The sequence below is a fragment of the Sciurus carolinensis genome, chromosome 6, assembly GCF_902686445.1.
Source record: "Sciurus carolinensis chromosome 6, mSciCar1.2, whole genome shotgun sequence".
Classification (NCBI taxonomy): Eukaryota; Metazoa; Chordata; class Mammalia; order Rodentia; family Sciuridae; genus Sciurus; species Sciurus carolinensis.
Window position 1 is genome coordinate 139,455,708 of NC_062218.1, and position 11,045 is coordinate 139,466,752.

General features: G+C 40.6%; 1 protein-coding gene across 1 annotated transcript; it reads left to right on the top strand.

Moving 5' to 3' along the window:
• Positions 1 to 2,139: 2,139 nt before the first annotated feature.
• Positions 2,140 to 3,714, top strand: LOC124986439 (zinc finger protein 773-like). The gene is given in 5 exon segments (XM_047554801.1): positions 2,140 to 2,416; positions 2,574 to 2,691; positions 2,693 to 2,769; positions 2,772 to 3,125; positions 3,128 to 3,714. Coding segments are annotated over 5 exon segments (1,410 nt in total). The 5' UTR covers positions 2,140 to 2,142.
• Positions 3,715 to 11,045: the final 7,331 nt, after the last annotated feature.

Here is an 11,045-nt window from a genome sequence, read left to right on the forward strand (position 1 = left end):
GTCTGAAGTCAGGTGATAACCAAGGCAGAAGGGCCTGGTGGAGGACAGCACCTTAGCTCAGGGCAGCCAGGAAGACAGAGGAGACTGGGAAGAGATCAAGTCCAAGACCACACACCCAGTGACCTGCCTCCTCCAGCCATGTCCCACCACCCACGGTTGGCACCCTGTTGTCCATTCAGATTACTAATCCTTCTAAGGGACTCATCCACTGCAGCCTCCCACGTAGCTCAGATTACAAGTGTGTGCAGCTGTGACCAGCTTGCTAACTTTCCAGCTTAGCACACTATTAAGAGAGGGTTAATTCTGATCCTCACAACAATCCTAGAAAAGAAGCATTTCCCCATTTTTCAGATGAGGAAACTAAGGATCAGAAATAAAAAAATGGAAAAACTTTTCACCTCTGCACATTGCTCTGTTGCTGACACTTGAGCTTTTGGGGGTCATTCCTAGATTCAAATCACATAGTCAGCAAATTATTGAATATGTTTCATTGTTTTATTGCTTGTTTTTGGTTGAAGTTTATATCATTATAACCTAATTAGCCATGATCAAACTTTTATCATTGGTTAATAAGAAGTAAGAAAGATAAACATCTTCATCAGGACTATTCTATACCTTTAAAACATTGGAAATTTTGGCAATGTGATGACCTATTTTCAAATAAATATCCTCTAAAAGGAGGTACATAGCAAAAGAAATGCTATGTATGAGCTATCAAAATGTATAAATATATTCTACTGTCATATACAACTAATTAGAAAAAATAAAATTAAAAAATAAAAAAAGAAATGCTAAACTATGCAAAAGTTTCAAAATATCTTCTCTTCTCCAGACTTATTTTCATTTGTTCTTACCATGAATGAGTGATTTTGTTTGAATGGTGTACAAAATGTTATTATCAAAGTTTACTACTCAAATGTAACCATTCTAAACATCAGTTAGAGGTCATCCCAAATATCATACCTGTGCCTAGTTATAAAAATAAGGCAAAATGAGGAGCTGAATCAGATTCAGAAAATTGTATATATGATATATGTAGATTTTTGTGTATATCAATTTCACCCAATAAATCTGTTTAGAAGTGCATACATGAAGACTGGATGAGGGATACAGTAATGTTCTCCAAAATTTGAATCATGCTATAATTATTTAAATCACATATAAAATTCAATAATTTTTGAATATGTCAAAAAAAATGAAGCTGGAATGAGTTTAACAGTGCTGTTGAACTTCAGGTGTTCCCTAGAAATGAATATTCAACATAAAAATGAGGTAAATTTGATACTGGGTAAGAGGGAGAATGAGCTGATTCAGAGCTCAATCTCTCTGTAGAACCTAAATTTTTCCAAAAGATGGACAGGGTCTTGGGACAGAATCCAGGAAAGTGAGATCATCAGGCTTGACAAGAACTGAATTCCTGAAAAGCCTGGGGTTATGTTCCTCCTACCAACATGGACACGAGGAGGAAGAGTGGTGGAAGAGACAAGTCTGGCTGTGAAGATACAGGGGACTCTTACCAGCAGCAGGGGAAATTCAATACCTGCTGGGGTGTGTGGCTGGATGAGGTGTTCTCAGACTCACACCTAAATTCCTGCGTGCCTTTCCACTGGATTTCTACATAAGGTTAACAGTACTAATGAGATATAGCCATTGCTCTTCCTATGCAACAAGCGTGGTTCTGAGACTGACCCTCCCTGCTACTGCCATAGCCTCATCATTGGGGACGTTGAATAATGGGGTATATCTTAGAAAAAATAATTCCCTGTATTAAATCTATATTATCACTCTGATTTTGGTGTCAAGTGCTAGGTTGGAAAGTTCAAGTTAATAGAATAGAAATCCCATTGTATAAAAGGTATCACCTGACCGGCCGCCTGGAGAGCGCAGAGCTGGCTGTGAGGAGGGGACCCGGGGCGGGAGGCCAGGGCAGGAGGCGCGGCGACGCGGCGGGAACGAGCCCGCAGGGAGAGCCGCCGATGGCGGCGGCGCGCCGCGGGGCTCGGCCCAGGTGAGCAGCGCCTGCTCGGCCGGCGGGTGTACGCGGGCGCGGGGCGACGCGGACGCAGAGCGGCAAATCGGGGGAAAGAGCCGCTGGCCGTGGCAGGGGGCGCGGCGGCCTCGGGGCTGTGTCGGCAGGTTCCTATGGCTGTAGAATCACTGAGAGATGACGAGGAGGGTCATGTGACCTTTGAGGATGTGGCTGTCTACTTCTCACGGGAGGAGTGGAGACTGCTTGATGATGCTCAGAGGCTCCTGTACTGTGATGTGATGATGGAGAACTTTGCACTTGTGACCTCTCTGGGGCTCGTATATTCTAGGACCCATGAAATTACTCAGCTGCAGTCATGGGGAGAGCCCTTTGTTCCTGCTCAGGGAGTTGTGACGCCAGCCCTGCTGCGAGCACTTGCCAGCAGTGGTTTTTGCTGAATGTGTTGGGAGGTGACCAATTATCTCTGAGTAGCCTGTGGACACAGGCTATTCAAGTGCAGTCAGTTTTGGGGAACCTGGACATGCCCTTATGGACTGTGTGCCATGTCCGCAGCAGTTGAGGCATTGCAGAAAGCTGTTTGCAGGTTGTTGGCATAGAGCAGTGGCTGTGGAGGCTCCAGAACAGAGTGTCTCCACAGAAGTGAAAAGTGAAAACCTTCACCAACATCAGAAGCTGTGCTATGGAGAGAAACCCTTAAAAAGAGAAGGTCTCAGTTTTGAGGAGCTGCAGAATCCATCTATCACAGAAGTCTTTGCAAATCGAGGGGGTGGGAAAGATTTTACAACCAGCTCCAGTCTTCTCAAGTACCAGGTGACTCACCATGAAGTGGAGCCCCCCAGGAGCACTGAGAGTGCAGAGGCCTTTAATACTGGAAAAAGGCACTACAGGTGCAGTGAATGTGGGAAAGCTTTTGGTCAGAAATACTTGCTTGTTCAGCACCAGAGACTACACACTGGGGAAAAGCCTTATGAGTGCAATGAATGCGGGAAGCTGTTTAGCCATAAATCCAACCCTTTTATACACCAAATAGTTCACACCGGAGAAAGACCCTATGGGTGCAGTGAATGTGGAAAGTCCTTTAGCCGAAATGCTGACCTCATTCAACACCGAAGAGTTCACACTGGAGAAAAACCTTTTCATGCAGTGAATGTGGAAAGGCTTTCAGGCATAATTCCACACTTGTTCAGCATCACAGAGTCCACACTGGAGTAAGGCCTTATGAATGTGGTCAATGTGGAAAGTTGTTTAGTTTCAACTCTAGCCTCATGAAGCATCAGAGAGTTCACACTGGAGAAAGACCTTATAAGTGCAGTGAATGTGGAAAATTCTATAGCCACAAGTCCAGCCTAATCAATCACTGGCGAGTTCACACTGGAGAAAGACCTTATGAGTGCAGTGAATGTGGGAAGTTTTTTAGCCAAAGCTCAAGCCTCATGCAACATCGAAAAGTTCATACTGGAGAAAAGCCCTTTAAATGCAATGACTGTGGCAGATTCTTCAGTGAGAATTCCAGCCTTGTTAAACATCAGAGAGTTCACACTGGAGCAAAGCCTTATGAGTGTAGAGAATGCGGGAAATTTTTTCGCCACAGCTCCAGCCTTGTTAAACATCGGTGGATTCACACTGGAGAAATGCCTTATGAATGCAATGATTGTGGGAAATCATTTAGCCAGCGTTTCAACCTCATTCAACACCAAAAAGTTCACATTAGAGAAAAGTCTTGATGCTTCGAATGTGGGTGAACTTTTAGCCGTACCTCCAACCTCTTCACAACACTGGAGAGGATGCAAGCTAAAAGGCAGCATGAATGCAGTTAGTGTGGAAATGACTTTAACAAAAGTTCTGTTCTGACTCAGTGGCATAAACATCACAGCCCAAATAAGCCTTATGAACACAGTGAATGTGGAGAAAGGCTTAAGCCAGTGGTGTAACCTTATTCCACACTAGGAAGTTCAAACTGGAAAAAGGCCTTAGGAGTAACTTAACAGAGAGGTTCTGAGAGTTGACTTTGTGGAGGAGCCAGGGAGTGAACATCACTTATCCAGACATGCACACTGAGAGCAGGATGAGAACTGCTACCACCATGCTCCTCCCAAGAAGATGGTCCTCTGCCTGGAGGCTCCAAGGAGAAGGGGAGCTTGTATCCTTGGCTACGCCAATTGGAGTTCATCTAACTGAGCAAGGAGGCATGGAATGGTTTTGGTTCAAATAAGCCTGACTCTTGCTTTCCATACTGAATAAACATTTCTTTTGCTGTATACCATGAGGACCATTTTCAGAAAACTCTCAATTGTATTTTTTATATTTCACCAGTTTTCCTGGGAACAAACTGCAAAACTCCTCATATTCTCATGTTAGAAGTTGATCCAAGGGTTTAAGTTTTTAAGAACCTGCCAAATGGTTATGTGTTTTCACCTTTCCTCCTGGAATATGTCACATTACCAGTTATTCATATCCTTCCTGAAACTTTTGTGATTCATGGGTTACTCATTTTATCCATTCTAGTAGGTATGCAGTTTCATTGTGGTTTAAATTTGTATTTCCCAAATGGGTCAGTGCTGAGCATTTTTTTCATGTATGTCATTTATATACCTTGAGTGAAATGTCACTTCATATATATATATATATTTTTTTTTTGCCTACTTAAAAATTACTTGGTTTCTTGATTGTTCAAAAAAAAATAAATAAAAGGTATCACCTTTAGCAAGTGTGCAGTGCTGCCAACACTGCCCGGGTCTCTGGATGTGCTGATGTCATCAACAGGTCATAACACACTGCTCAGGCCTTAGGGAGAGCTGCTCTCCTAACAACTCGGATGCCGCAGTGAGCACAGCTCAGGACAGCAATCTGGTGAATAGACAGCCTCTTCTCATAAAATGTGTTGATTCGGAAAGTACAGGTACATTCTTTATAATCATCAACTAACTTTTTTGTGAGTTTAACTTCATAGAGAAAGTTACCTGATCTGAGTAACATTCCAAGGAGTTGCATCATAAAGGAAAAGAAAAAGAGGAAAGCTCTGGAAAACCCATTCATCCTTCAACCTGCAAAGACATGAAGGGGTATGTGTTAGCATGTTGTCTGGGCCTAAAGTAACCAGGTACACCCTTCTACAGAGGGAGAAGAGAGGATTTCTAGTTAGTGGCAGAGGAGAGGAAGAGAGAGGGAGAAAAATAGCAAAAGAAGAGATGAAGGCACATGAGAGGGAGGAAGGGGAGTTTTTCTATATAGTTCCTGAGGTCTTACTGGGTGTCCAGGTTGAGAGTAGAGAAGATCACATGATCCAGGTTTGGTCTCTTTGGCTTTGAACCCAGGCCACCTCCCAAAGTCATTTCCTCTCACAGACACAGCAGGTGATCATGGCTAATTTGACTTTTTAATTGTATTTTCTTTCATTAGATTCATTCTAATGTAATAGGGGAAATAAGTGCTATAAATATGGGGCTTCTCTGTAAAATATATATAAAAAAAGAGACTACAAACATATAAATGCTGTTTAATCCTGATGGCTAAATGTAAAAGATGAGATTTGGCTCTTCATGGGAAATGATGCACTGGTGGTCAACATGGAGATTCAAAAGTAAACTAATCACTCCTGTGAGACAGAACCTTTGTTCAATGGTGGGAGGGCACAGATTGGAGGCAACAGTGAGATTCCAAATCATGGCTCATGTTTCTGAGGACAATCTGATATTTCCAACAAAATTTTCTGAGAATAAGCTGTTATTTCCAATGATGTTTTGGGCTTGAGCATTTCCTGATGTTCCCTTTGGAGAAGACTGGAGAGTGAAGTTTTCTTCATTCATCAATAAAGTGCATATACATCCAAGATGCTATTGATCACAACCTGAGAGATGCTGGCACATACATTAATTCATATCCATGTGTGTATATATATGGCACATATATCAAACACATAGTAGGCCAGGGGAAGATACATGTTTACATCTGACATAATTGTGCACTTATATGTAGGTCAGATAATTTGCTGCTCAAAAAAATTGTTAAACTGTGACTTCATTAGAGCAGCTCAAACAATAGCAACTATCATGAGGAATCTCCTTCTTCTTTGAGTAATGATTCAGAGCACAGGTGCAGATGGAAAAGGCAAGTGTCCTCTGTGGTATGATTCATGATTCAGGGACTGGGATGGATGGAAGCAAACTTCATTAGCATGAATGTAGAGCTTTCTAGGATACCTTGGACTATTAACATTCCATTCAGCTAGAAAATGCAAGAGCATGGAGAAGTCACTTTGGCAAAAGTGTTATACATATTTAATGCAATCTGTATCAAAATATCAATGGCATAGTTCACTGAACTAGAAAAAAAGAAAAAAACAGTTCTAAAATTCACACGCAAAAAAATGACAGACTCAGAACAGCCAAAGCAATCTTGAGAAAAAAGAGCAGTGCTGGAGGCATCACAAAACTCACCTCAAATTATATTACAGAATGACAGTAACAAAAAAAAAAAAGCATGATATTGGCACCAAAACAGGTATGAAGACCAATAGAATACAAGAGAAGGAACAGACAAAAACCCACCTAGATACAGTTATCTCAAACTAGATAAAGGTACCAAAAACATATGTTGACAAAAACGGTACTTGGAGAAAAAAAGCAGGGCCAACACTTGTTCAGTTTGACACAGAGGTTGACTTCCTTAACAAGACTCCTAAAGTGTAAGAAACAAAACAAAAAGTCAATAATTGGAATGGCACTTTTTTTTTTTTTTTTTTTTTGGCACAGCAAAGGAAGGACTGAAAAATTTGAATAAAGTGCCTAGAGAATGGGAGAAAAATCTCTCTGCCACCTGCTTTGACAGGGGGGTAATATCTAGAATATATGAAGAACACAAAGAATTTTACACTGAAAAAATAACTGAATCAATAAATGGGCAAAAGAACTAAGCAGAAACTTTTCAAAAGAAGAAAGAAAAATGACCAAAATATATGCAAAGATGTTCAATATTGCTAGCAATCAGGGAAATGCAAATCAAAACTACACTAAGATTTCATCTTACTCCATTCAGAATGGCAATGATCAGAAATACAAACAATAAGTGCTGGTGAGGATTTGGCCAAATGTACACTTGTACATTGTTGGTGGGACTGAATATTAGTAAAACCATGATGGAAAGCAATATGGCGCTTCCTCAAAACATCAAAACAAGACAAAAACTACAAATGGAATGACCATATGACTCAGCTATCCCACTCCTTGGTATTTATCCAAAGGAATTAAAATCAGCATACTATAGTATATAGCTACTTCAATGTTTATATGAACACAATAATTAAATTATGAAATCAACCTAGGAGCTGGTCAATGATGAATGGTTAAAGAAAATGTGGTATATATAAACATTTTGAATATTAGTCCAAAAGAAGAATGAAATGATTACATTTGCCAGTAAAAGGATGGAAATGGAGAACATCATGCTAAGTGAAATAAGCCAGACTCAGAAAGTTAAGGGTGGAATGTTTCCCTCAGATGTGGAAGCTACATCAAAGAAAGGGAAAGAAGGCAGTAGGGTGTATTGGGTATCATAAATATATCGGGAACGGAAGGAAGATCAATGGAATAGAAGGAGGTTGAGAGGAAGGAAGGATGGGAATGAGGAGGAAATGTGGAATGAATTTAGCAAAATCAGTTTACATGAATATGTAAGTGTACCACAGGAAATTTCACCTTTATATGTAGAAAGTACAAATTAAAAACAAATTAGTGAAAGAAGTCCAGAAGAGTAAAGGAGGAAGAACAGGAGGAAGAAAACAGGGAGGGAATGGGGAAAAACAGGAATTGAAAAAAAGTCCATGTGTGATTTTTTTTTTCTGTATTAACCTAACTACTACATATAACTATATAATTCTCTAAACAAAACACACACACACACACACACACACAAGATTAGGAAAGAGGGAGGGAAGGGAAAGCGGCCCAACCAAGAAGTACTCAAGAAATATGTGTAAATCCTCAAATCTTCAGTTCTGGATGAATCTCATAATACTTAAATTTGTGATCTTCTCTTTTGTAAGGAAAAGAATTTTTATCACTCCAAAGTTAACAACCAATCTCTTATTACAGTTATTAAATAAACAGCATTTAGCTTTCAGAAAAAAAGAAAGCCAACAATGTTTGGAGGTAAAAAGGAGGTGGAGGTGACTGAACTTCAACACAGAGAGGCTGTGGACTTAAGTCCCTCACTGTCATTATCCACCTTTGTTTTCTTTCTGAGTCGGCTCTCTTATCTTGAAAAGAAAGACTGTAACATGTAAAGTGAGAGCATCTGTGAGGGTGATAAGACACAGGTGAACCCTCATAGAGTGTGAGCTGTGAGGGATTGCTCAAAGTGTTTTTTTTTCCACTTTGTAAGTTTGAGATATTATATTGTTACTTAAATAAGAAGGAGATTCCTCTTGATATATTATCTTTGGTTTTCAGCATTTTGATGAATTTAGGTGTGATTTGTATTTCCTCCTTTTTCAGCTGTCAAAAAATGATAATTTTATACAAAGACTCACAAATATTTGAAAATATACTGAGAACTTCTATTTAACCATTATCTAGTGCCCCCAGTATATTCATGTCTATAATCCTTGTTAAGAACAAATGAAAAGAGGGATTCAAGATGGCGGACTAGAAGGAGGCTGCATTCCTTGTTGCTCCGTAACTCTGGTTTCAAGCTGAGGACATCTGTTTCTTGGTGAGGCAGTTTTTGCTACTTATCAATTTCCTGGTGTTTACCCCATTTGTCTGCTGTGATGACCTGCAGTCTGCCAGCATATCGACGCCTTTTTGGAGTGCAGATTGCTCACTGTCAGGCGCATATCATCCGCCATTTGCCTGCCTCTTGCCAGGTCCATCGCCTGCCTTACACCTATCCATCACCCAACGCATGAAGTTCACCTCTCCATCATCCGACAACAGTCAGCAAACTGATTGCCGACCGCCATGGAGCACCAGCTGTCTGCTGTTGCCTGGAAGTTCACTGCTACAGTACTTGCAGGTTTGATTACACGTGGCTGCCGCCATTTTGAGACAACAGCCAGGCCCCGTAGGACCCCTGGCTGGACTGACTGAGTCCCGTCTCCAGGATCCCTCAGCCCTACCTATCACTCCCTGTCTCTGGGGCCCTCACATCGACTGACTGCTCCCTGCCGCCAGGACCCCCAGACCAACTGACTGCGCCCTATCACCGGGATCCCAGACCGACTGAGTGTACCTGGCCTCCAGGATCCCGCAACCACACCAAACACACCGGACCTCCAGGACCCCTGCATGACCAACCGCATCCCGCCCCCAGGACCTCCAGCTGACCACGTCCACAACCTGAACTGCAACTCCCCATTTGCCAACACATTTTGAAGCCAGAGAGCCATCTTGGATAATCCTGGAAGCCTTAGCTCTGATCTTTAGGTGGGGCAAAACCCATCCTGAGACGCCTGCTGGAGACTTGAAGCTCACTGTCAGGTACCTCTCATGCATCAGGCTACTATAGACTGTGAGGTTTCATTACTATATGACTGTTATCCTGTAGATTTTCTTTTTTCTCCTTATAGAAAAAATTTAAGATTTTATTTCTTTACTTTTCTAGCTCTCTTTTCCTTTTGTTTAGCTGTTCCCTCAGAGTCTCTTTCTCCCTTTTTTGCATGCTAACATCCAATTTCTTTTGATTACACTCTCACCCTCCCTATTATCTAGAACTTCTGTATAATCTTTTCTCATCCCATTAACAGCCACATTCTACATCCCTCTGCATCCTCTTTGTCCTGCATTAGAAACTGCAGACATTATTGCAAATCTGTTTGTTTTATTGAAGATAACATTTTAACTCATTCTGTTTATTATGACAATTTTGTTATTGTCCTTATAGGGGCTATTTGGTCTAGGATTGCATAGTGTCTGATTTGGGCACTGCTAACACTGTTCTCCCCTTAAAAAAAGGATTTTGGAAACCTATAGGGCCACTATAAACCTATAGGGGGAAATCTGCAATACCCCAGATCTGCACTGCTAGAGGGGAAGATACATGAACAACATGAAAAAACAAGGGAAGAAAATGATCCAAACAAATCTAGATTCTATATTAATAGAATCCAATGACAGTATGTTAGAAGAAATGTCAGAAAAGGACTTCAGATTATGCATGATTAAGATGATTTGTGAAGCAAAGGATGAGATAAGAGAGCAAATGCAAGCAATGAATGATAATACCAATAAGCTGAAAGAGCACCTGCAGGAAGCAAAAGATCATTTCAACAAAGAGATAGAGATTCTAACAAAAACAAAACAAAACAAAACAAAAAAAAAACAAACGGAAATCCTTGAAATCCTTGAAACAATAAACCAAATAAAAAACTCAATGGAAAGCATAACCAAAAGATTAGACCACTTGGAAGACAGAACCTCAGACAATGAAGACAAAATATTTAATCTTGAAAATAAAGTTGACCAAACAGAGAAGATGGTAAGAAATCATGAACAGAATCTCCAAGAACTATGGGACATCATGAAAAGACCAAATAAGAATTATTGGGATTGAGGAAGGCATAGAGATACAAACCAAAGGAATGAACAACCTATTCAATGACATAATAGCAGAAAATTTCCCAAACCTGAAGAATGAAATGGAAAATCAAATACAAGAGGCTTACAGAACACCAAATGCACAAAATCACAACAGATCCACACCAAGGCACATTAGAATATGCCTAACATTCAAAATAAAGATAGAATTTTGAAGGTTGCAAGAGAAAAGCATCAGATTACATATAGGGGGAGATCAATACTGATAGCAGCCGACTTCTCAACCCAGACTCTAAAAGCTAGAAGGGCCTGGAACAACATATTTCAAGCTCTGAAAGAACATGGTTGCCAACCAAGAATCCTATACCCAGCAAAACTAACCTTCAGATTTGAAGAGGAAATAAAATCCTTCCATGATAAACAAAAGTTAAAAGAATATGCAAATAGAAAGCCTGCACTACAGAATGTTCTCAACAAAATATTCTATGAGGAGGAAATGAAAAACAACAATGTAGGTCAGCAAA